Source organism: Microtus ochrogaster, chromosome 1 (genome assembly GCF_000317375.1).
Source record: "Microtus ochrogaster isolate Prairie Vole_2 chromosome 1, MicOch1.0, whole genome shotgun sequence".
In the NCBI taxonomy this organism is placed as follows: domain Eukaryota; kingdom Metazoa; phylum Chordata; class Mammalia; order Rodentia; family Cricetidae; genus Microtus; species Microtus ochrogaster.
Window position 1 is genome coordinate 9,544,275 of NC_022009.1, and position 27,100 is coordinate 9,571,374.

At 44.0% G+C, this 27,100-nt stretch overlaps 1 protein-coding gene across 3 annotated transcripts in view; it reads right to left on the reverse strand.

Moving 5' to 3' along the window:
* The window catches only part of Daam1 (dishevelled associated activator of morphogenesis 1), a 158,284-nt gene that overhangs the window by 79,819 nt on the left and 51,365 nt on the right, over positions 1-27,100 (reverse strand). For all 3 annotated transcript variants that reach the window (XM_005343179.3, XM_013346226.2, XM_005343178.3), the window contains exon 2: positions 15,123-15,342. In XM_005343179.3, coding sequence (XP_005343236.1) covers positions 15,123-15,305 — 183 coding nt within the window. In that variant the 5' untranslated portion in view covers positions 15,306-15,342. The remainder of the gene's footprint in view (positions 1-15,122; positions 15,343-27,100) is intronic.

A 27,100-nucleotide genomic window follows, 5' to 3' on the forward strand; every position in this document is an offset into this window, starting at 1 on the left:
AATGAAGGTGGGAGGAAAGGAAGGACAGTCGGGAAGCTGGAGGGAAAGAGTGTAAACAATCGGTTTTACAGATTAAAACCTAGAGCTTGGGAGACAGTTCAGTGGGTGGAGCACTTGCCATGCAAATATACGGAACTGGTGTGAATTCCTAGAACTTATTATATAAAGCAGGGCACAGAGGCCGGCAGCTGAAATCCCTGTGCTCCTACAGCGAGAGGGAAGGTAGAGGCAGCAGGATCATTGGAAGCTCACAGATTAGCCATCCTGGTATGTGGGCAGGGAAAAAAAATAGACCTGTCTCAAATAAGGTGGAAGGTGAGGACATACCTTAGGAGGTACCCTTGACTACCACACACTCACACACAGACATGAACACCTACCCCCCCCCCCCTCTCTCTCTCTCTCTCTCTCACACACACACACACACACACACACACCAAAATAAACTAGTCTTAGTGCTTATTTCTTTGTAGAGGCAGGATCTTACTATGGTTTTCAGGCTAACCTGGAACTCTATAGGTTGCCTAGACTGGGCAAATTTGTAGCACTCCTCCTGCCTCCTATTCCCAAGTGTTGTGATTACAGCACAAGCCACTGTGCCTGGCTTGTAAAAATCTTAAGAATACTGTTTTTGAATCCGTTAAAGTACAAAAGAGGCACTCCAGTGCTTCATGTTTCCACCCACACTCTGTGCCATGTGCTTTCAATGCGTGCAATCCTGGTTTATGTCGGGTGCTAACTTGTGGAGTTTTATTTTGTATTTTCCTAATGACCACTACTGATTAATCTAACTTCCCATGCACTGATGATCTGCTCTTACGTGTTTTGCCCATTTTAATATTAATATTTATAAAGCAGCTGGGTTGCTTTTGTCTCCTCTTATCCAGGCTTTACTTTTTAGACACACCACTAGAGAAGGGGATGAATAAAACTTCAATGATGGGAGGGAAAGCGTAATTTGATGGGGAGGGGCAAGCAACTGGAATACAAAATAACTAAAAATCATACTGTCAATTTGTTTTACTTAAGCTCTCAAATTACCTCAAGGTAATGTTACAGAAGACTTTTCATTTTGATAGTTATTCCAAATACTGAAAGAGGCAACCACAGAATTGAAATCACTACATTTTATATTTCAAATAGTACCTGTTTATATAAGATTTTTTAGCACCTAAATCTTTACTGAGGAACTTTTGTTAGTAAAACCTGTTTTCCTAGGATAGTGACAGCTGCCTAACTACACATCTCTTAAAACTCATCAAACTGCTCTGTAATATTTCAAAAAAACTTCAGAAACACAAAAATCAAGTGTGCCGTTGGAGCGACAGAAGAACAAATGGAGTGCTAGGCAGCAGAGGTGGACAGCACACGACATGAGGCTGAAGTCTTGAGTGAGCGCCAGGAGAAGAGGGCTGCGAACAGGATGTGCAGAGGACGGAAGGTGTGAGTTTGGAGTGAGGGCCAAATCTACCATTTACACACAGCGTTCGCTCAACACCACAGGTCACTTCCATGAAATTCCTTCACTGTTTCTTTGAAAAATTTCATAAATTCTGTTAGTATAGATGACATTTGGGTCACCCTTTCTCCAAGCCCCTTAGTAATTAATTTAATAGTTAAATTGGGTGAGGCATTGATATTAACAAGAAGTCCTTTGGAACCTTCTTGTTTCTGTCGGGCTAGAGTTGTTGGCTTTGTTACTGGGAAAAGGGATTCATGCAGTCCAGTCTCACCTCAAATTCACTATGACACCAAAGACGATTTTTAACTTTGGATTCCCCTGCCTCCACCTCTGGCGTGCTGAAATTATAGGTGGGTTCCGTCACACAGGAGTACTAGCAGTGGCACCATGAGGAGTCCTGGTACTGGGATATTGGGTTTCCCACTAAAATTAACAAGGGCCCATAGCCAGCGAGCTGGAACACCTAGGCTGCTTATGCATCTCAGCATCCCTTAGCCTGGATGGACTCCTCCTTGTGCTGGCCACCTCACTTTTCTTTTTCATCTTGTTCTTTTGAATGGTAATTAAAAGACAATGACTAAGTGAGTAACAAGAGAGCGCTGTGCTGACTCAGCACCACCCCTCTCTCCCTAGAAAGCCGGTTTCCTAAAAACTGAAACCCACAGACAAACATAAAAGCTCCTCTCAGAGAAGAGAGTAACCACCCTTTCATCTTCTTACAGAGTATGCATTGTTTCTAATATCTTAAAGACTTTTTTAAATGAAGAAAAGAGCTCGCGGAAAGCCCAGCTGTGGGAACCAAGGTTCTAGGCGAAGCCGTAAGGAACGTATTATTAAGCCTTCGCTCTCACTGGTCCTACACTTACACTTTGGCGTGAGCAAGTAGCGCAACAAAAAAACCCACATAAATCAGAAAACAATCGGCACGGGACACATCAATAAAAGGAAATGCACTGATTTGCTAGATAAAGCAAGGGAAGGAATTTTGAAAGAATATACAATAAAGGTCTTGAGTAGAAAGATTAGTCCTCTGTGACAAACAGTTTTCGGGGATTTTAAGAGACTGAATGTGTATATACGTGCTAAGCAGCACTGGACAGCCCGCTGGCTCCTGGAGGGCAGCAGAGCTATCCAGAGTTCCTGGCCTTGTTCAGTAGTCTCTGTCTAATGAGGTCAGCTCACCCAGGCGTGCACAGGAAGAGACCTTTAGACAGAGGTCAGGAGGGCACGTGCACAGTCCCAAGCAGAGGTAGCAGTAGGAAAACAAGGAAGGAGATGCTAACACAGGCCCTTGGGGTATCCTGGTCAGCCATTCAACATTTTGTGTGTTTATTATGTTTGGGGGTTTGTTTTGTCGTGTTTTGTTTTGCTTTCTAATGGCCCTTGACAAGCTAACCTTCCCTCTGATTTACTGTAGAGTCCATAGAATTCCCAAGCCTGTTACTCAACCAAGCCTTGTTTTCCTCCCACAAAACTGCCTGTGGCAAACAGGCCCAACTCCTGGAGCCTAGCCCCACCCAGGCTTCCTACATTCTGGGGGGTTGGAACCTTCTCTGGATTACCTTAGTATACACCAGCATCAGCACCGCCTTCTCAGGGTGCAACCCCTTCCTCCCATCATGCACCTCCACAATACCTGGAGTAAAAGCCCTAGAGAGGTCGGGAACTGGACATGTTAGGAGACAAAGACAAGTAGCTATCAAGTGGAAAAGGCTAGACTAGGAATGTGGATACTGAGGTGGTGACAGGAAAAAATAAATTAAAAAAAATCACTTTTATGATGGTATGGAGGAATATATCATTAAGCTGCAGTAACTCATTAAACATAAACTCATTATGAACATCCAGCTTCACCAAGACATGCAGCCATCACACCAGAGTCAGGAGTTGCTAACATCTCTTAAAACTGCATCACAAATGACCCCGAGAACACGTTTATCCTTAGGGCGGTAGACAGAAATAAGATAGTTTAGAGGCATACTCCTGCTCCTCTCCAGTCAAGAAGGCCGGAGATGCTCAACAGCAAACTGCTACCCACCCGGAAAGGGTAGGCATGTACAGACTGATCCTGAAGGCTTCCAGCCGGCTGCCCTTCTCCCAGCACTCTTGGTCATTACACAGAATACCACAGGATGACTCGCCTGCTAGGTAATGTTGTGTCTGACAGACGTGTTTTCTTGTGCTATATACAAACAAGAATAGAGAAACCCCACAAGCAAAGGCTGACTAACAGAACCTTTAGATTCTTGCTGCTAATGCTTCAATGTCTATTCCCTTTCTTTTCCTTCCTAGCAGACAATACAAATTGCATCCTGTTTGCTAGACAAACTCTACAGCTGAACCTATAGAGGTCTTTGACTTCAGTGGTGTGACTAGAAACTCATTAGGGTAACTTGAACAAAATTTTAATGAATTTGAAGCAGCGACAGCTTGCCAGTCCTCCAAACCAAACAACTGTTCTAAGTAGCTAAATCCTTTCCCCGAATACCCGTTTTCAGATCTATAATCCAGTGCAACTTCAGCTGACCACGTGGAACACAGAGCATTTCTAAGTTCTAACTGAATGGAGAGACGGAGCCAGCTGCAAAGGGACAGACTGCTAAGAGTCCTGCTGGAGACTGAGCCAGAGCTCGGGCAGGTCCCTCCTCCATGCCAGTTCTGTTCCTGGAGCCCAGCCCCTCCCACACACTCAAGAGACTTGTTTGGCAGCTCCTCCGACACATTTCAGCACTAATTGGGTCAAAAGACAATCTAGTAGAGTCTCTTCCCACAGCACAGCTACATACTTACTTCACCACGTAATACGCACTGGAGAAGCTGAGTTCTCCGTTGTGGGGGCGGGGTTCATGTGGACATGTGTGCATGTGGCTGCGGGCTTTTGTCTCATCGAACCTGGAGCTCATGGATTCAGGGAGACTGGGCAGCTATGGCAGTGCACTCTGGCAGTCCACCAGTCTTCCCCAGTGTTGGGGTTCCAGGTGCACACGTCTACACCCGGCTTTCATTCTGGCATTTTGGAGATCTGAACTCAGATCCTCACGCTTATGAGGCAGGCACTTTATTGACTGAGCCATCACCCTAACCCTTGACAGGGAGAGTTTAAGAGTAAAATGATTTCTTAAACCTCCTCATCTTTGTTCTTTTAATCTGCCCCCCCTTCCTGTAGGTCCTTCTGATGTTCCCATAGAAACAGCCAAATGAGAAAGATGGCAGCAGGTGGGGGAGGGGGTAGGGGTGTACATAGATGCACAGCATCAGTCCAACCTTACTGTTACCCCTTCAAGGATGAGTCACAGAACAAATCACACACATACACACACACACACACACACACACACACACACACACACACACACACTCCCTCCCTCCAATACTAAATGCACATCTCACACACTAAACTTTAACAAGCAGTATCTACTCAACACAGGCATCCAGCCAAGTATGCACTGGGAACCCTCTCTGGACTGGACACTAGTTCCAGGCCCAGGAGATGCAGGAGTTAGAAATGGCAGAGGCACGGGATGCCACCCCATTCTGCTCTCTGAAAGTGTATGGATGCATCTGCATCTCAGGTTTGACACGAAGACCTATGCACTGAAGAATAAACTCAAGTTTACTGGTTAGGGAACAGGAAAGGACTTTCTGGCTCCTAAATTTGGTAGCTGCCCATCTTTCCAGAAAACAACCCCTATGTTTATTTCGCTGGCTTTCAGTCACTAAGCTGAACTTTGTTCTTAAATTTTGCAATGTGCAAAAGTAAGATGCTGGCAGCTGTAGGGTGTTTTTAATAAATCCATTTAAAACTGGATAAGAGAAAAAATATGCAGCTTCTAAAAGGGGGGATTTTTTTTTTCAACAAAGAAAATTCCAACTCTTCAGCCATGAGCCAGAAAAAGCATAACTGAAGACAGAGTTGGCCACTGAGCTCCCAGTGTGTGAATCAAGAAGTTTCTCCAGCAGCGGACCTCTGGACAGGCAGGTTAGTGGGGAGGGCTCCAAATGCAGTGGTGAGTACAGCCACAGTCAATCGGAAGCACGTGTGGTCACATGGTAAGGTCACGCGCGCGCGCGTGTGTGTGTGTGTGTGTGTGTGTGTGAACAGGTGATGGTGTGAAGACGGTTCTGACAGCATCAACATAAAGTCTCAGAAGTTATAAAGTTATACGTTCAAGCTAACAGATCTCTCTAGCCGTTACTAGAGCACATTTTAAAAAGTAAGGTGGGAAAATAATTATAATGTTTTATTTTAATGTATGAAACTGTCAAATAGCCAACATAAAACAAAATTAATTATAAGAAAAAAATTACGCTTGAAAGCTTACCCAAAGCCTACAAGTTACAGAGATCAAATTGGCCCCCTGGCCTTTAAGCCTTTAAAACTGGCTTAGCGGGGTCAAGTACAGGGTGGCAAATCAATACAGCATCTTGACTGTGTAATTTGCAACTGGGAGCCAAAGGACAACATTAAGTGGTCAGATTTTCAATTATATCCCACAGTAAGCAGTTATGCACCACTCAAGGTCTCTTTAGGTTTTATATTAATATATATATTATATATTATATATAACTGATCAGGACCAAAGGGATCTAAAGCCATTTTCTCACAGCAATGTTAATTCACAGGGTTTTGGTTTTTTTGTTTTTGTTTTTTGTTTTGTTTTGATTTTTTGTCACTTTCCTGTGGTCCAAGGCTCACCACCAACTCCCTATACAGTCAAAGATGACCTGCCTCTCTCTCCCCAGGTATGGGACAGGTGCCACCATCTCCAGCGACTGTTTCAATTTAAAAAGAGACTTCCTATTTCACTCTGTGCCCTCATGTCCTCTCACCCCATCTCTTTTATCTAGCATTAGGGAGCATTCGGAGATGAATGGCAACTAAGCCAACAACACCAAATCAAACATGAAATCAAAAATCTAAATTTAACAGCTTACTTTGAAAGGACTTAGAGTGATCTTGATGAGACAAAATACACACAAGATTAAAAGGAATACTCTTCACTTAAGCTTTAGAAAATCAGAGGACTGGAAGAAAACTTACAGGTCAACTTTGACCACCAAACTATTTTTAAGCAGACAGAGTCTAAGACAGTACAAAGAAATACATGGCATCTACTGGAATAAAAATCTGCTGCCAGATTTTAGAAGCAATATGATGTTCTGTTCAAAAATCACAGCAGATACAGGCACATAATGCTACATAGATTAACATTAGCCTGTATTATAAACCAGGGCTAGAGCAATTTGTTTCTCAAGTCCTGAATTTGAATTGTTATTGTTCCTTTAAACTGATGGGACACTGGCATCAGTTCACACGACCTGCACAGGAGTTTCAGCATTGCACACACACGCAAGTCCCTTACCTACTGCAGTGCTTATCATCACACCGGCGTTGAGCACTTTTTGCCCAAGAACTTATCAAGTCAACTTATTCAAAAATGCAAAGTATAACTGGAAGATCTATTCAATATTTCTCTTCCTTCACTGTCAGTTAATAGTGTCCTTTAACTAAGATAATTCTCATTTGTCCTTTATGAGTTTATCATGTGAAAACAAACCTCACGGAACTAGAACAATCTTAATACCAATTCCTTCATTCAGTTCTGGTTCTTGGCTTCCAAACAACCAAATACTCTGAAGCTATTCTAGAATAAAAGTCTGATTCCCTCCTTTTAGTTACCAGAAATCCTTTATACTTTAATTAAAAGACAAAGGATCATAACCAGGACTCCTTACAACCAGAGCTTTTTTTTTCTTCTATCAGTTAAAAATTGCATGTTCCTGTTACCCAATTATCCTTTCCAACTTCCAACGGAGACAGGAACTGAATAGCTCCCATAAGAAACTTTCTATTCTTAGCCATGATTTTAGTGCAAAGGCACATTTTAAGAAATAAGGAGCTAAAACATGATGAAACTTCTCATTGATTCTGAAGATAACAAGAATTTTATTATTAAAGAGGTCTTTTTTTAAAAGAGGTCTTATAATAGTCCCAGTAATAAAAGAAATTATTTTAACAGCCTGAAAAGGTAACAATTCGCATGGCTAACAGAATAAAATCTGCAGTCTGAAAAGGTTTCTAAAAACAAAACAAAATAAAACACACACCCCAGTTTATGCTAAAACCTGGTTCTAGATATAGCACACTACTCATTAAATTGTTGGAAGGTCCCATGACTCCCCAAATGAAACATCCCATTGTCATCGCTCTTGTGTTCACCAGAACATGATGGAAAGACCCTATTACTGAAAACACCATAGAGTTGGGTTGTAGGACATAGAAAAATTAATCTGGTACTGACTTAGAAGCTTCCTCACAAATAGCTAATTTTCATAGTGCCAGAAAATGATAGGCTCCTGAGGAACAAAAGTCATCGATAGTCTTACCTATTATGGACTCTGTGAGCTACAGTAATACCTGGTCTGTAAAATATGCTCATTGGTGCAATAGTAGCATTACAGGAGTAACCAAATGCTTTCTGATTGGATGTAAGGCCTACTACACAGAGCAGAACTTACGACTGGTACTGTGATCCTGCCCAAGAACCCTTGGCTGGGAGGTCATAAAAGTAGGTTCTCCCGTAGGGTCTTATTTTACTAAACAGACACTCATCAAACTACTTTCTAAACACACTTACCTGCCTAACAATGGTATAGCTTTCTATCCTCATTAGAAAAACTTGGTTTTGCAACTAATACAGATGCATAGAATGAGTAAAACCCCTGTAGAGTGTTCAATTCTAAATGGGACAACTATATCATACTCCTTACCCACATGGCTCAGGGAACACAGCAGAGGAGTAGGCATAAAGATTGTAAGAGCAAAACATTGGAAGGTGTTTTAGCTTTAAGTTTCTGTTGCTGTGATTAAAAACCATAACCAAAATCAACTCATGGAAGAATGAGTTATTTCATCATATACTTCCAGGTAAGTTTCCCCATTACTGAGGAAAGTCAAAGCAGGAACAAAAGCAGGAGCCTGAAACTAGGAACAGGGGCAGAAGCCATAGAGGAGTGCTGCTTGCTGGCTTGCTCAGCTGCTTTCTCATATGCTGCAGGACCACCTTGCCAAGGAGTGTTACTGTCCCCAGAGGGCTGAAACCTCCTGTATCAATCATTAGCTAAGAAAATGCCCCATAGTCTTGACTACAGACCAGGTTTATGAAGGTCTTTTCTCAATTAAAATTCCCTCGTCTCAGGTATATCTAGGTTTGTGTCCAGTTGATAAACAACAGCCAGCACAGGAGGACTACTACAAAACTATATTCTGAAATGACAGGGCTGCTGCACTCATGAACTCATGGTGACTGTGGTTGCTCGCACAAGATCAAACCTGCACAAGACCTGCACAAGATCAAACCTGCACAAGATCAAACCTGCACAAGATCAAACCTGCACCAGACCTGCACAAGATCAAACCTGCACCAGACCTGCACAAGATCAGACCTGCACAAGATCAAACCTGCACCAGACCTGCACAAGATCAAACCAGACATAATCCCAGCATAGATGGGGCAGGGGCTCAGAAGGTCCATCTCTAGCTGAGGATCTTTGATAATCCAAAGTTATGGGGAAAGAAGAGTCAGTGTTCTTCAGGGAAGGAGGAGGACCATGCTGCAGCAAATGGCCCTATGGCCACACACATATAGCAAATGATGAGATTCATGGGATTATAAAAAGAGGACCTGGAGCTCAGAGAAGGAGGGGGAGCAGGGGAAGCATCCAGGAGGAACTGGAAGGAGGGTAGACATGACCAAAATGCATTGTACATGTGTATGAAATTCTCAAAGATGAATTAAAATATTTGAAGGCTATTTTCTGAAATTGGGTACAAATGCACACTGGTAGAGAAAGGAGGAAAGATTTGAGTTATGAGTATGCCAAAGAACAGTGATGCGTTGGAAGAGAGGCTGAGGGTTTTAGAGAAGCTCCCTTGAATACTAGGTAAATATAAAGCTTCTTCTCTCAAAAACGGATGTTTGAGCCTCAGTGGCCCCTCTCTTAGTTCTAGGTCACATGAGACAGGATTGTATGTTTAGAGGCATGTCTTCACTGTTTGACCTGCAGCTCTGGAGCTTTATCAAGGACGGTGTTGTGTCGCCTTGGGATCTAGCACAGACAGGCACTTACCACACTCACATCAGAATAATCAGTCTGATGGTGAGTAACACATTGTCTGCCTATCCTCAAAGAAACCTATTGAAAATATTGTAATACAAGTTACTTGAGCAAGACAATTTACAGGGCTGTTGTGTCTAGTGCTTCCCAAATAAATTAGATGAGATCATCTGAGTCCAAGTGCTTCTAGAACGAACATGGGTGCTTCTGATTTTAAGGCACCAATGCTAAGCCATAGACCGCCCATATTCTTTATTTTGATCTAGGCAGAGAGTAAAAAATGGGGGGGGGGGGAAGAGACAGGGAGGGGAGGAAGAAGGAGAAGAGAGAGAACAAGCAGGGTAGAGACTATGGGGAGGTATGATGGTTAAATGACATAAAATACAGTTGGCAGTAACTGATCAGATACGTCAATGATTTAGTTGTAATAATCCATAGCAGTTTGAAATGACCAGGAACCCTTATTTTAGACAACATACATACACACTGTAGAACAGAACATTCTGGAGAGCAGGTAGGAAGGGATGGATGAACACAAGTGTTGGCAAAGATGTAAAAAAATTGGGATATACTTTGCCATCTACTTCTACATCTATATCTATATATCAGGCAAAATGGCTCAGCAAGGTAAAGGCTCTTGCTGCACATGCCTGATGACCTAGACTCTCAATTCCTAGAAGTCACACAAAGGTGAAAACTAACTTTACATAGTTGCCTTGTGACTGTCATATGTGTGGCATCTGTGCCCACATACACACATCACACATCACACACACACACACACGTAAACAAATAATTTAAGAAAAGAAAGTGCAGGGCTGGAGAGATGGCTCAGTGGTTAAGAGCATTGCCTGCTCTTCCAAAGGTCCTGAGTTCAATTCCCAGCAACCACATGGTGGCTCACAACCATGGGAAATGAGATCTGGTGCCCTCTTCTGGCCTGCAGGCATATACACAGACAGAATATTGTATACATAATAAATACATAAATATTAAAAAAAAAGAAAAGAAAAGAAAGTGCAGGCTTCATAGGTTGCTGGTGGTAATGAGAGTCAGGGTAGCCACTTTGGAACAGCCTGACAGCTCTCCAAGTTAAACTCAGCGTTCTTTAAGGCACTTTTGCTAGTATGTCTTTACCCATGAAAGCCACAAGCATATTTATATGTAAAAGCTTCCATATACATGTTTATAGCAGTTTGTAATTTCCTTAACTGGCAAAATATAAAAATAAAATTCTAAAATATGCATCAATGTTGAAAGATTCCTAAAATATCTCTATGATAGAACGTTATTTGGCAGTAATTAGAAATGAAGAATTAGCATCCATACAATGGAGAAATTTGATATTACATAAAGGACACCAGTTACTAAGGTCTATATGTTGTGATTCCATTTGTTCAAACTGTCTGAGAAAAGCAAATTTTCTGAGACATAAGGTAGTTTAGGGGCTGCCAGGGGACGGTGGGGCTCCGGATAGATAGGAAGTGATGATCAATGGATATGAGGATTATTTTAAGGGCAGCAAAAATGCCTACATTGATTTAGGTGGCGGTTGCAGTTTTATGGATATACTAAAGGCCACAGAACTGTGTTTTGCATAGATGAACATGGTGGACAGGTAAATGTGTTATGTGAATTTAAGGACTGTAGGTAGGCTGACATAACTCAGCAATACCCCTTGTCCAGCAAGTGCAAAGCTCTGGCTTTGATCCCCAACACCATAAAAAAAATGATATGGCCAAGTGCCTCCAATTCTAATTGCCCTGTTTATGTCAGGGAGGCTGTAGGACAAGGCACGCCTTTCTGGCTGTTTCTTTAAAGATTCAAATGCTCACCCTCCTTCCGGGTTTGTTTAATTAAAGAGATGATATGGTTGCAATCCATGCTTCTGAAGGAACGTCATTTGGTATCACTTTTAAAAACGGCAGAGTGACTCATCAGACAGGATAAGGGAAGCAGGCCTGACAAGGACCTGCTCTGATACGCCGCTTGCCAGCAGATGCAGAGTAAAAGGGGCCAGCTGGACAGGGCTCACAGTAAACAGATTAGTTTCCCAGAAAGGGGAAAACTGAATATTTGCTGAGAGTTTTGTCCTCAGAAAAAACCTGAATCACCTCCCATCACTCCTGCTGCACTTGGCTGTAGACTATAATGCACTTCCTAGGTGCCAACCCGCCCTCCCTCTCTTCCTCCTTCCTTCCTCCCTTTTTTCTTTCTTTCTTTCTGTACTAGAAATTGAACCTAAGCCTTCACACATGCTAATCTGTACTACTGAGCTAAATACAAAGCATTCAATTTACTTTTTTATTTTAAGACATGGTCTCATAAAGTCATTGAGGCTGGCTTTGAACTTATGATCCTCCTGTCCTAACCTCCCAAGTAGCTTGAGAATTCAGGCCTGTAATATCAGATTCTGGTAGATGCCAGAATTTTGTGTTTGGTTTTTGTTGCTTTTTACATTATTTTCTTTAATCTTGACAGCAACTTTCTCACTGAGGTATGAATCCTCAGAGTACAGAAAAAGCAATCAAGCTCAAATTCAAACCAAACCAGCCTTGAAAGAAATTCCCCTCGATTGAAGGCAGCCAGATTGTTGACTGAGGAGATTGTTGACCTCTCTGCCACAGGTCTTTTCCCAGTACAAAGACACAGCAGGATTACTTCTACAACTGCTCAGGAAAGCCAGAGAAGAAGCTTCCAGCACTTTGAGCCCACCTTTCTAGCCTCAGGCCTCCCCTGGCAATTGGAAGGATTTGTGGTCTAAGTCCCTGAAGTCAGAGGTAGACAAAAATCCATCGTCACTCACCAGGACAGACACAAACCTCAAGATAATTTGTTTTCCAATGGTTTTGGCTTAAAGTTCTGGTTTGGCATTGGTTTTTTAACAACTAGCAGCTGTAGGCAATTTTCTCAAACACAATAGAGACATCAATAAGCAGAAAGTAGAATTTTCTCCCTCTTGAATGCAAAGTAACAAGCACTCTTCAAGATGAACACGGAGCTGCCACCGCCAGCTCCTGGGTAGGTTTCAATTCAGGAATCTGACAAGAGTATCTGTCTGTGCTAGAGGGAGCACAGATGCAGATGTGGGGATACCAGCTCTTCTCCGCCCCACAATCTACAAACAAATGTTCAGTGGCATGCCTCTCCTCAGGTACAAGTCTGACTGTAAAGCACTTTGAGCAGGAAATAAAAGCAAGGCATAAAGTCGCCATTACTCCCCTTCTCCACAGCCACATGATTCACAGCACCCCACCCCCAACCATCTCAATGACCTCAGTCTTGGTCACGTGACTAGTGGTGCCAACCCCTACAAAATAATGACACTTTCTAACTCTGCGTTCTCAAGGGGATGAGGCTGGTTTCACTGATACAGCAGAAGTCAGCTGGAGAGGATGGAAAGCCACTAAAATGACCTCCTGCCCTTCCTCCCTGCCCTCTGAAGGCCTTCCCTGACCATATCCCTCAACATATTCCCACAACAAGCATACACATGATCCCTTCAGGGGAATTTTATGCTTGTACCTTTGGTGACTGACGTTAGAACCTCACAATCGATCCCCTCCGCTGCTATCAGCAACCGAACTCATCACACTGCTGAAGGCCAAGTCTGACTTTCTTTATGTGAGTATGATTTGTTTGGGACAGGGTTTCATATATCCCAGGGTGACCTCCAACTTGCTATGGAGCCTAGGATAACCTCAAATTTCTGGGCCTCTTGAGTCACCGTGCTCAGTTTATGCAGTGCTAGGGACTGAATCCCAGTGTCATAGTTAATCTTCGTTGTCAGCTCACCAAGATTTAGAACACACCATGGGCATACAAGTCTGGGTAAGTCTGTGAGGGTGTTTTCAGAAAGATTTACCTGAGCAGGCAAGACCCACCCTGAATGGGGGCAGCAGCATTCCATGGGCTGACACCAAGGAGGCCGCACTCATCTGTCTCTGCTTCCTGAAGTCAGACATGTGTGACTAATGGCTGTGCCACACTCCTGCTGCCACGCCTTCCTGTCACTATGGACTAACGCCAAAGAGACTCTTCTTTCCTTAAGCTGCTGTGTCAGGTTGGTTACAGTGATGAGTCACACATCGGGGTATCTTGTATGCTAGGCAGGAACCCTACCAACTGAACCATATCCTGAGTCACGTGTGTGTGTGTGTGTGTGTGTGTGTGTGTGTGTGTGTGTGTGTGTGTGTGTGTGTGTAGCCCAGGTTGGCCTAGAGCTCACTAGGGAACGAAGATGACCTTGAATCCCTAGTCCTCCCACTTCCGTTTCTCAAGTGCTGGGATTGAAGGCAGGCCCCATTCACAGCTGGATTAGCTTTTTAGTTTGAGATCTAAAATAAAGTTCTTCATAGTTCAGAGAATGGAGAAGGGATAAAATATTCAGTACCATAAAGTATAAACATGCAATCATAAGCTATCTCTTTTTATCCTAATCAACTCTGCTCAAAAATAGGCTCATTTCTCCCCCTCAGCAGACCAAAATGCAAACCTCAGCTCCACAGACTCTCACTGGCTCATCTTTCCATCTCTGAATTCTCATCTGTAGCTGGAACAACACTGTCAGTCCCCTGGCAGGCAGTGACACCGCCTACTTTCTGCCCTAAGAATCAAGCAAAAGCCCAGTCTAGCTTCTGCTGCACAATGACATGGTCCAGCAACAACAAACTCCACTAGGAATTGCTGGCCATGATCAAAGGAAGAAACAGCATGCTGTGACTTCATTAAACACCTTGAAGGGTCAGGTACCAAACCCCACTCGCTATGGCCTGCTCTGGCTCAAACACTGCAGCAATCCTGAGAGGAGGTATTTCCGCTACACTTTTCAGAAACTGGGATCAGAAAGATAACGTGACCATCTATACTTAAGTAGGCACATTCTGGGTAGTGAACTGCAGCGCGGCTGCTGATCTCTATACTAGCGCTCTTCCACAGTCTACACCATCCCATCTGAGGACAGTGACCTCTCCAGTGTGGTGGCATCTATAAAAGGGTTCCCACAGCAGCTGTCACTCCAATCCCATCATTAGTCTGAGTAATGACACTGCACTTGAGTACTAATGCCTTTCGCCGAAGTTCAAAGGCGAGTTGGGCAGCAGGACTGATTTTCAAATAGCACTAATACTGCACATTGGGAGAGGAATGGGGAAACACTAAGGCATCCCAGAAGGTGTGGTGCAGATGCAGGACTTAAACACTTAAGTGCAGACCTGAGCAAGAACAAGGATGAATTAGAAAGAGCAAGTTAGGATACAGTACCTACCACTATTTGAACACCCAAATTTTGAAATCCCTCTGCCTATTTGAAGCAACAATAAAACCCTTGGAGGTAAAGTCATACTACCCTTTTTAATACCTACCCACCACAGTGTGTGTGCGCACACACGCGTGCATACACACGTGCACACAAACACACACACTTTCCCACAGCTTAGTGAGGATAGTGAAGGCCTCAGATACAGCCAAGCCAACCCAGCCATCACCTTTCCTCTTCTCCCCTGGTTTATCGAGAAGGACAGCATAGACATCCGGGACTCACCACAAGTTCACTGAACATGACGTCCAGCTCCTCCACAGGGGGCATGGGCAGCGCTGGCTCCATGGTCTGAAGCGCAAAGTTGCTATCATTTCGAAGCCGATAGGTGATTTCTGGGTGGTCATTGTTTCGGAAACAACAAAAGATAAATGAAATCCCTCGTCCACCTCTCTTCCTTGGCGCCATGGTTGAATTCTCTTCTATTTCTTGATGTTACTAAACTCTGAAAAGAAGACATGACATGGTTGAGCATGATAGACAAAAAAACTTTGGAAAAATCAAACCAATGCAAAAGAACATTTCCTGTGCTCTTTGGCCACATGTGGACTCCACAGGAAACAGGGAGGTCTGGCATCTAACTGGGCAAAGAACCCATGTCCTTCCATCCATTTGCTGAATGCTTCCTTGGGCCAACTATGTACAAAAGTGCAGCTCCAGCCACTGAGCCCTGCAACACACTCTGGCCAGTCCAGCCGATGGCCATTCTTTGTACGAAATTCCTTTTCCTCAGAAATGTCTGTGTCTGAAACTTCTCTTTGCAGCAGACAGAAACCACTTTAGAAAACAACGAATCAAAATGCAGAGTTGTGGAGTCCAATCCCAATAGACACATCTACAAAACATTCCCACACCTAAGGCCCAGGGAACATTGCAGAACAGAGACCAGAAAGACTGTAAGAACCAGAGGATCAGAAAGTTTGCTGTGAGATTGCGTCTCCTAGTAGCATCAGAAGCTACACCCATAAAGTCTTACCAGCATGACTGACCAAATGTGAGCTGAACAAGGAGGACACCAATGAACAAACCAAACTGGACAGGAAAAAGCCCATGAAGCCTCAACATTACACAAAAAACCCACAGGCAACTACATAATGCCGGGAGTGGGAGAGGTGGTCTTACCCAGGGAAGAACATGCTAATTGGTTGACTGGTTCCAAACAGCCAGCTCTGAAAACATGCATACAAGCAACAAAATATGTACTCTCCAGGTTACACTTTAGAATATATATGTGCATGAAAATAAATATATATGCATGCAATAACTATTAGTGAAAAAGAAGCCAAGAATTTGAAGGAGAGTGGGAAAGGGTTTATGGAGGTGGGTTTTGGAGGGAGGAAAGGGAAGGGAGACATGTTGTAATTATATTATAACCTCAAAAATAAACACCAACCACCAAAAAAATATGAATGATTGTTTCTTCTTTGGTCCTTAGAAAAATCTCATTATCTTTTTTTTTACAAGTTAAAGCTTTATGTTCTTTTTTTTCTTTCATTCATTTATTTATTTTGGGAGGGGGATTTGTGTCACAGTGCATGTGTGGAGTCTGGGGATAGTTTCGGGGAGTCAGCTCTGTCTTTCTAACATGAAAGTTCCTGGCACTAAATCGGACTCTGGTCATCAGTCTTGGTGATCGGTCTCGGCTAAACCACAGAGTCGGCCCTCAAACATCGTTTAAAGTTCGATTTCAAATTCTCTGACACCTCCCTTTAGTTGACTTAGTAATACTGAACAGACACCCAGGCATCCGTCTCTCTGTCCTGGCACGTGTGTAGCCCTGTTCCTTAGGCCTGCATCTCTGTCAGATAGTGACAACTCAAGCACATGGCCTAGTGTACTTTGTCTAGTGCCAGAAACAGAGGAGTCACTCTTTAACATAATTGAAGTTAATGGCAAATCAAGAGCTTTAGGGATTAGGGCTTTTAAAACAGAAAGACAAGAGTCCACCAATAAGGGAAATACTGAAATACTGTTGCAGGTTCACGCAACAGAATATTATGAATTCATTAAACAGAACAAGACATCCAAATATGAAAATTTAAAAAGTTCAAAAGCTATATAATGCATATACTTTAACCTGCATGGCTACAGGGTGTTTTCCGAATAGTAAGATTTATGAATACATGCAAAGACACTAATAGCGGTAGCCTTGAGCATAAAAAGGTTTGGGGAACTGTGCCTTTTATCTTGTACTCCCTTGAATTTTCACCATAAACGTGTTTTTAAGGCGTTGAGTACTTTTTAAAAGACAACCATATTTTGCCTTGGAATTATTTCCAAGTGATACAATCAAGGGAAAAACCAAGTCTTGAAAATCCATGTCCTGAGTGCTACCACAGCACATATTAAGAGCAATCTCATCAGCAGGGGAGCAAGCACTGGGGGATGACTCCGTGAGTGGAGAGCGTCCCTCACGATCCCAGCCTGAATTCAGAGCCCAAGCCCATATAAACGCAGTAGTGCCAACAGGTAGGTCTGTAATGCCAACGTGCCCCTACCAGATGGGGAACAGACAGGAGAAGCTAGATGTTCTCCACTGACTAGGCTAGCCTATGCAGCAAGAGACAAGGGACAAGACTCAAGCAAGGTGAAAGGTGATAGGCTCACCACACTTTGGAGTTGTGGACAGGTGACTTGCTGGATAGCTTTAAAGAGAATGCAAAGCCCCTCCCAGGGAGCAGATTTCTCAGAGGAGACCTGTTGGTAATTAAGGACAAAGCAGTTGTCCTCTCACACAGGGCTAGCAGGTGGCAGGCACTTCCTAAAAGGAAAAGTCCCAAGGGGCAGGAGAAGGCCTGCATCTATCTCAACTTGAATTGATCTGGGGCTGATATACAAAACAGGCTCAGAAAAGGTGGAATTGAGAGTCAATTGGCTACAATTATGGGAGATCCAGGCAGCTCTTTGTGAGCAGAGGATAAGGTAGAGGGAAGGAGACCCTGGCTGGCACTGTTGCCTTCAAACCACTTTCCTCTTCGGAATGCCCAGGGCAATAACATGCCCTAACAATCTCATAAAAGCTAGCCAATCATCTCCTGAGCCTCCACAATCTGCCCCGTCTGCCTTTCCACCTTTCCATGGGTTACTGGACCTAAAACACACTGATTATGTGTTGGACCTTTGCACCAACAATGTCAGAGACTGGCATGTTTAGGTCTACATTGGTGCAAGGCTGAATCACCATGATAAAGGTTCTAGGACTCGCTCCAGAGGCCACCTCCAATGACTATCTACAGCAATGATGTTCAGGTCCCATGCATTATTCTTCCATCCCAGTGAGGTTCTTGCCACTGGTTGGAATTGTCCTATGTGGTTGGCTATTTTATGAAGTAGCAGCCATGATAGCAAATAGTTGAGGAATACTGAATTTTAATATTCATTCAAGCTCGTTTTAAAGGACTCTACTCCAAAAACTTTAAAACTCTGGGGCATGAAGATGAGAGTTGGGCTCTGAAGTTTGGCCTATAAGGTTTTCAGCGTTTAAAGAACAATGTATTATACAGGATTGTTGTACTTAACAATAATTAGAAACACAGGCTAGAGACTAGAAACGAGTGTGTCCACATTTTAAAACAGTTAGTTCTGGAGAGATTTTAGGCTTTGGTTTCGTCCTTAAGTTTTAAGAACGAAACTCCCTTTATCAACACAGATCATCTGCAAACCCAACTGTAGAAATTGCCACCAATTTTTTGGTTTCCTCATCAATATTTTGGGCAAGTTTTTATACATAACTATGGCTTGCCAACACCTCTGGGATTGAGCCTTAACTGTCTGGGGGGTTAGGGGAATGTACATGCTTCCTGAGCATCTGCAACTCCAAAGCCTTGGGGCATGAAGGGAGGAGAGACGTGGCCCTGCGGGCAGCCATGTTAGCTCTGAAATAAAGGCAGCTTAGACATCTAACATCTTAGTGAACTAGAACATGCATTCCTTGGTCTCAGGTATAACAACACACATGCAGTACTTGGGAGTCCTTTGACAAATGTTTATCAGTACCTGCTATGTCCCATACACAGTGAGCACCTAAGGATTCAGAAATGGGAACTCAGAGCCAGGGAACAGTAGTATATCAAATCATTAAAACAAAGGGAATATGACATGCCCTGCCAGAGAGCTCCAGGGAAATCAGGGTAAGATCTGGAAACAGTCCCTGACAGACATGCAGACTCAGGAGGGAGCAGGAAAGCCACTCAGGCAGAGGGGATAATGCAAAGACTAATGAGGGGAGGGGGCACAGAGGGCATCACACATGTGTAGCCCAAGGCAGTCTAGTGCACATTCTCAATTTCCCAATGGCAAAGCCCTGGGCTCTCATTTCCTTGCTCAAGAATCTGCTAATGGTTCCCTCAGTACTAGTCTAAATTGGCTTTCAGTGCTCCAAACTGGATTTTAGTTCAATGTTCCCATCTTTTCTAGTTTGTACTAATGTCCTACTTTATTCACAGGCCACTTCCTATGCCCCCCAATTGTCTTGTACTCCTATCATTTTCTACCTGGGTAGTCCTTGTTCTTCGCGACTTTTGTCAACATCCTCCCGCCCTGCCAGTTCCAGTCTCCTGCGCACTCAGGCAGCGACACACGCTGTGGTGATGGCAGCTGGAATCTGGGGCAGCATTTCTTAGAGCAGCTATCAAAACCTTAAAACAGGCACACACTCTGACCCAGTATCTCTGCACCTGGGAATATGCCTTAAATGCTCAGAGACACAACCAAAGATGTACACACACACACACACACACACACACACACACACACGACAGTTCAACAGCAGATATTGTAAGAGGACACTCAGCGACATGCTCATAACTGTAGGTATACAGTATCACACTTTTATTAAAAATCCACGCACATAAGCATAAGAATGGGAGAAATTTATCAGTATCAGCAGCAATTGGCTCTGATGTGTGCAGATCACCTTGACTTTTTAAGACACAAAGCCTCTAGTATGCCCATATTGTTATAATAGAGACACACTGTTTGCGTCATTAGTGAAAAGAGCTTTAAAAAATTGATGTGATTATTTGCTAGCTTTAGAAGAAGGAAGTAAGCTGGGCGGTGGTGGCCCACGCCTTTAATCCCAGCACTTGGGAGGCAGAGGTAGGCGGATCTCTGTGAGTTCGAGAGAGCTCTGGTCTACAAGAGCTAGTTCCAGGACAGGCTCCAAAACCACAGAGAAACCCTGTCTCGAAAAAAAAACAAAAAACAAAAAACAAAAAAAAAAAAAAAGAAGGAAGTAAGTATGAAAAAAATGCCTATTAAAAATACTTAAGAGATGTATCAGGTCCCGAGTTCCATCCTTAGTGCTGCTAAAAGAACAAAGAGGAGAAAGAAAATATTCAACTGATTGGATATTGATTGGTGATTTGTACAACTAGTTTGCCAGACCACCTGTGAGGAATTACTAGTTGTTTTTCCTGTAATCTGCTGCAAATAGCCATTTTTATAACACAGACAACAAATATCTCAGCAACCTCAAATCACTGTGGAAGTTTCTATAGTCAGCAGTTCTCAACCTCTGGGTTATGACTCCTTTGGAGGTCATATAAGAGATATCCTGTATATCAGATAATTATATTACAATTCATAACAGTAGCAAAATTACAGTTATAAAGTAGTAACTAAATAATTTTATGGTTGGGGTCCCCACAACATGACGACCTGTATCCCAATGCCGCAGCGTCAGGAAGGTTGAGAGCCCCTGCTCTAGCTAGTCTCAGATCTTGTCCTCTGCACAGACGGGCAGCTGCTGCACACTAGGTCAAGGGAGTCACGACTTATCTCCTTAAACTGTACCTCTCGGTGTTTGTCTTTGGTACGTGTCAAAAGGGCAGGAACCACATCTCCTTGAAAGCCGGGTCACTGTCCTGTGGAGCCCATTAATAGTAAACTAAGAGACTGCTCAGGTCAAGGTCTGTGTGGTTAGGTGGAGGGTGGGTGGAGTACGGAGACTTCTGGGGAACAGAGGCAGGAAAATGAAGTAGATTGAATTCTGTAAGGGGCAGCACCCAGAGGGCCTTAAGGTCCAAGGTCAGGGTTCAAGTTCCTGTTGGCCACTTCTTCCAGGCAGGCTTGCTAACTGCCCGACCGGTCTGAATTCTCATAGCATTTCATGAGGCCACGAGTCCAGCTGACAGTCAGTCATCTGTGATGCTGATCTGTCTTCCCTCCTTGAAGGAGTCAACTCCACGAGGACAAACGCCCCAAGCGTATGCTGCTTAACACCTCACGTACAAGTTGGTGAGCAAACAATTTGGAAAATTTGTGTTTTCTAAGTTATTTTCACAGAAACTCAAGCTATACTACATTCTGGTTGTATAGAGCCAGGTAATAGTGTTAGGACCTAAACTTCAGTCCAAAGCAGTCTTTAAATCTTAAAATACCATCCTGTAAAGAGAATATGGACCTGTGACTCATTCTGACATGGGCGGTGAGTTACAGAGTCTACTACAGGTAAGAACCTGATGGAAATAATTTTAGTACGGAGCACGTGACAGGCCCAGAGGTCAAGATTTCATGCTAGCTCCTCAATGGAACCCAAACTGAATAAATGCACCTTTAAATTATCCATCATGCAAAGGGATGGCTGAGAGGTCCAACGGGCAGCCATTTCATACACATATTTGGAATGCCACTTTTCAGAGCCTCATCTCTTAGATACAGATCAAAACAGGAAGCAAAAGCAATCATCCACTTGCCGTCTCCGAGGCAGGAACCACTTCCACGGGCCTCCCTCCACTGCAAGGCTTCACTGACCACAGCCATCCCAACAGCTGCTTTGAGCCCTCCAAGCACACCACACCCACTACTTCCTCCCATCACCTCCCTAAAGGTGAAGCTGGGGAAGCAGGAGCCAATGAGGAAGAGAAGCTGGTGGAAGGCTTGGTTTGCTGGTAAAGCCGAGGTGTGTTCACGCAGAAAAGTCGGGCCAGCTGGGAGTGAGGTGTGCAGAGAAGACAGGCTGGAATCCAGTCCCCACCCTCTCCAACGTCAGGGTACTGCCTTAGGCAGCCACCTTTCACCTCCCAACAGAATGATTTCAGCTGCTTCTTCTCCCTGGCCCTTGGTTTTCAGGCCAGGTGTTGTGTTGGAAGACCTTTCCTGTGTATGACCAGATGGTAAGTACTGTAGGCTCTGGAGGGAATTTGATCTCGGTTACAAGTATTCAGTGCTACCATGTTCCCATGAAAGCAGTCACAGGCATATGTAAACATGATGAGCGCAAGTTCTAATAAAACTCCACTCTAGACAGGGAAACAGAAATTTCATATAACTTTATAATATCCAAGGCTGGGGATATAATTTAGCCAGTGGCGTGCAGCCTAACATTCCAGAACCATACAAAATAAGATCTGGTGGTGTGCATCTGTAATTCCAGCAGGAGAATGAGAAGTTCCCAGATAATGAACCATAACATGGTGAGTTTAAGACTAGTCTCTCTCTCAAAACAAACAACTTTTTAAAAAACTTTAAAGGTGTTTTACCATATTCGTAAACAGTATTTTCAAACTTGCTTTCAACCAAACATATGAAAAACACTCTTAGTTCACAGACAAAAGAACAGGTGGCATGGCCATACAGGCCCTTGGGCTGCGGGCTACAATGGCTGTCCTTCTACAGCAAATGCACCCATTTCATCTACTGAGCTCTTTCCGACAGTGCTCAGGGAAGATCCCAGCTGACACATGACATTTAGCTTAGCTAGATGGAAAGGGCAAAGTAGGAGCAGCCCTGCACAAGTGTCAGTAGAAAGGATTCCAGGCAGGAGGAGTGTATGCATTGGGCTGGATCAGGGCGGAGACTGGCACATTTGAGTCAGAGAGACGCCCAGGGTGTGAGTAATGGGAGACGAGAGAGGGCAGAGGCCCAAAATCAAAAGGGCTCATACACTACAGTGCTGGCCCTGGTGACATGATTTTCCGCCTTCATCTCCCAACTTCTCAAACACTGCCCGAGCTTAGGCCAACACACAAGTGGACATATGCCATCGTCACACCTTGATAGTAAATTGTAGTGTTGAGTGCACAACACACACACAGAGGCACACACTGAGGTCAACTTGTAAGGATTAGTTCTTTCCTTCTACCTTGGGTTCTAGGGCTGAATGCAAGTCATCAGTACCAGCAGCAAGCACCTCCATCTGATGAGCCCTCTCAATAGCCCACGTTTTCCTTCCTTATCTGACCATTTTCAGGGCTCACTCCGATAACACCATGTTTATGGGCCTTAAACATTCCAGGGATGGGTACACATTCTTGCCACAACTATTGTACATACACATAACTGAGTGCATTTATAGTCTGTTTTTCCACTAGACTCAGGGACCCCGAGAGCAGGGACTCGGTATTATTTAGTCCCCGACAGGCGGTGTTGAGTGAAAAGCATCCGACCTCTGAATTTCAGGCCTGTGACTCTGCGTTCTTCCCACAGTTGTCCTTGGATCTGTTTTTACAGCCATCAGAACATTTAGTAACCAACTGAAGTACTGGGTGCTCCTGAGCCACTACTCAAGTTTTTGATGCTGTCAATAGCTCCAGCAGATGGAACTCACCCTCAGGGTGTTTGCAGTTTCCCTGGAGCACAAAAAGCAAAAGGTTTCTGGGAAAACTAGTTGATCCCTACTTTGTCAACTAATTCACAAACAGGCTCGGTGGGAAGTAGACTCACTGCAAAAACCTTTAGGTATTTCCCAAATTCCTTGCATTTAAAGAATACTTTGCTTAAGAAAATATCCTTTTACTCAATTATCCTTATCTGAGTCGCCTCAATGTGCCAGACAGAGCTAGAGACATAGATGGAGTAGCACTTTGGGAGCTCACAGTGGGGCATCCTAGTGGATGACTGGGGACCAGCAGAGCTGGCGTTTCTCTTGACCAGAGAGAGCACATGTGGTTCCTGAAACCAGGAACCTCTGTGTCACATTTTGGCTCCTTTTTAACGAGATCAGCCTGAAAGAAAGGACTAATTCCACTATGACAGTTGGGCCCTCAACCAGAACACTTTCCTAACCTCAGCTTCTGGCACTAGGGCAGAGGAAGAAGTCACCTCTGGGACATCCCGATGCAATCCATCTATAACATTACAGATAGCTATTGCTATGCTGCGCACAAGGAAGCAATTAAAGCTACTTAAGAGTCTGGAGCAGGTGCATTTTGCTTAGCAAAGGGGAAGAAACTCAATCCATCTGTGGTCTAGCTCAGAGTCAGAGTCATTTGTACTGTTCTTTAACAAAACAAACAAAACCTCTCAACACAGCACAGGTCAGAAAACAAAGCCAACTTTTGGGAATGTAGATGATGATGACGATGATGATTGAGATTCTTTTTTAATTGGCAAGAAATTTCAAGTTTCCTTTGATAACGCCAGCCACAGCAGAGGAAATAGGTAACACCTGCTTTCCACAAAGCAAGACACAATGAGTGACCAATGTTTGGGGAAAATGTGAGAGTTCTAATGACAAAATTAGGTTTGCATTGATTTGTCCACCATTTTAATTGGTTCATCAGAGACTTCAGTCACATATTTTAAAGATGGCTGACCATACCATGGGAGCAGCACTCCCTGGTTATGTTCTCAAGGATTTTCCCTAACAGGAAAACTAGGAACAACAAAGGAAACCCTAGGCTAGATATGCTGGGGCCAAGAAAGGAGCAAGAAGCACAAAGCTCCTGCTAGCTACCCACTCACCTAAACGCCAACAGTTTCAAATGAACTCACAAGTTCAGTGGGGACCAGATGTATTTTAACCAAGTCACAGCGTTTCATAGTCAATTCTCCAGCTAAAACTCTCAACACCAAATTACAATCATTTCTGTTCAACAAAGGCCTCTGAAATTTCCGAGACAAGCTGAATTTTGCACGCACAGAGGGACAAGGGCAAACTCTGTGTGGTGTGAACCTCAGGGAGAAGAGCCGGGACCTCCATTTCAGCCGCCACACCTCTTGCTTTCAGAGCCTAGGCGCACCCCACCGTTTACTTCTCCAGGGGCTAATTTGGGGCCACAGCCACACAGCTCCAGGCCTCTTATCAAGAAAGTGGGAAAGGGAAAGACAGTGTTCTTTGCTACTCCCTCTGGCCATCTCTCTCCTCTCACATTCCTCTTGTCTAGTTTCATTTCCCAAGCACACCAGGTGCCAGGTGCCAAGTGCCAAAGAATCATGGGATACAGTCAAAGGTTGCAGAAGCATCTGAAACCCTGTAGGTTTCAACATCCTTATGGCCAGGAAACGGAAAGGGCGTGTCTTTGTGTGTTGGTGGAGGGCAGCCCAGCCATTCCCACACACTTGATCCCGGAAGGATGTTTCGACAGGGCATGTCTTGGAGTGGCTCTAGGAAAGTCACTCAGCAGTCAGTGCTCTCTCATCCCAGTAACGTCTCTGATGCAAGAGGAAAACAGGGAGGGCATCCCACTTCGGCCCCACCCCGGCAACAGGGAAAACAAATTCTAAACACCCAAAATGCCAAAGACCCCTGAAAACCAGTGCTTCTGTGTCATCCAGGACAGATACGGGAGTGCAAAGCAGAAATCCAAATCTATGACCTTCCTTCCTTCCTTCGTTCTTTCCTAGGTGAGGGGGAAGGGGCCCAAAGGCACCCCACAAAAACCTTCAGGACAGACCTGGACTCAACTAATAAATACACACTCTCAACTGTGTTTCCCCGTTCCTGCCCCAGATCTTTCATCTCTCACAAGGTGTCCTTGCCTGCTCCCCTTCACCCTCGCCACCTCTCATGGGGAGAGGAGACAAGGACACCTCTAGATTGTCACCCTGGAAACTGGCATGTCTCGTGGCATGACTCAATATTTTAACTGGAGGTTCACAGTATAAATCCCTAAAGCCAATAGAACACAGTTCTTGGTGAAGACGTCTGTACTGCTCAAATGACAGAAACCGGCGTCTGGAAGCCAGCACAACTCAATCATCTGGGAGAAAAGCCAAACCAAAAGTGTCACTGGAGCTCCCACCAGAGGAGTCAACCTCACCACAAAGCTGTGGCGCTGGGCAGCAGACCTGGGACTCGCCTGGGAGTGGAGCCCATAAACAAGCTGAAAGTGAAGACCAAAGATGCGCAGATCATTTTCTCCTGTGGGGTGTCTGTCTTCACCGCCTCTAAAAGACCCACTGATAAGATATCTTTAAAGGTGGAGGTTACAAAAACACACGCTAAGACTTCCTGGCCAGCTGTGTCACACCAAACCCTCAGCTGTTTAAGAGGCCAAGTTTTATTCCTTAACAAGCAAAAGGATGTAGGGTCCTGATCCACCCCAGAGCTTTCAGGAAGAGCCCCGGGGCACGACCATTCGTCACCGGGGAAGGACACACGTGTTGTAAGACACCAGCACACACTTGTTACTTCCATGGTCTGGTATGTGGTAATGGGGTATCCTCCTGAAGTCAGTCTTTACAATAAATTAACAGCCCCATGGGGACCGCACTCCAGGTACTTCAACTTTAAGATCACTACATACAAGCAGAGAGGCAGCGGTATTGGCCATGCAGAAGACACCTGGTATTCCATGACGGTGGCTGAAAAGGAGATACAGTCCGTGTCTTTAAATTTAATCCTAGAAATAATCTGGCCAATTCTCAGAGAGTAACTGAACAGATTACATTTTAGACTTATTCTCTCTCCATGACTATGTTCTAAAACTTCCAAGTTTACCAGACAAAGACATGCTGGAGATCCCATTGAGGTCATAAGCCCTGGCCCCCAGAAAAGAGACTTCTGTTCCCAATCCTCAATGCACCTAAGCCAGAAGCCACTCAATCTTATCCCTTCTCAATATTATAACCAAAGTTTATCAAAAATACATAATCTATATTTCTACAAAGGCTTCGGCAGAGAAAAATGGCTACCAGCATTCTTGTGGAACATGATTCACTGGAGGAAAATAGAAGAAAGATTTGCCCAGAGGCCCTTGTACCTTCATGTTCACAGAAAGCAAATTTGAAAACTCCCTTCTTTTTATGATCTGTTTTCACACCAAGTTGCGTTAACGCATTTGCAAGAGGAGGAAACAGAAACACTAAGCAGAACAAAGATTCTTGGTTAAACTTAGCCTCCTACAAGGGTCCCATCATCCTCAGTTATGGGCAACTGAGGTACTGGCAGCTCAGGAATTATGACCTGAGTACAAATCCTAACTTAGCCACTTCTTATAGAACATTAGGAAAGACATTTGTATTTCCTGACTCAATTTTAT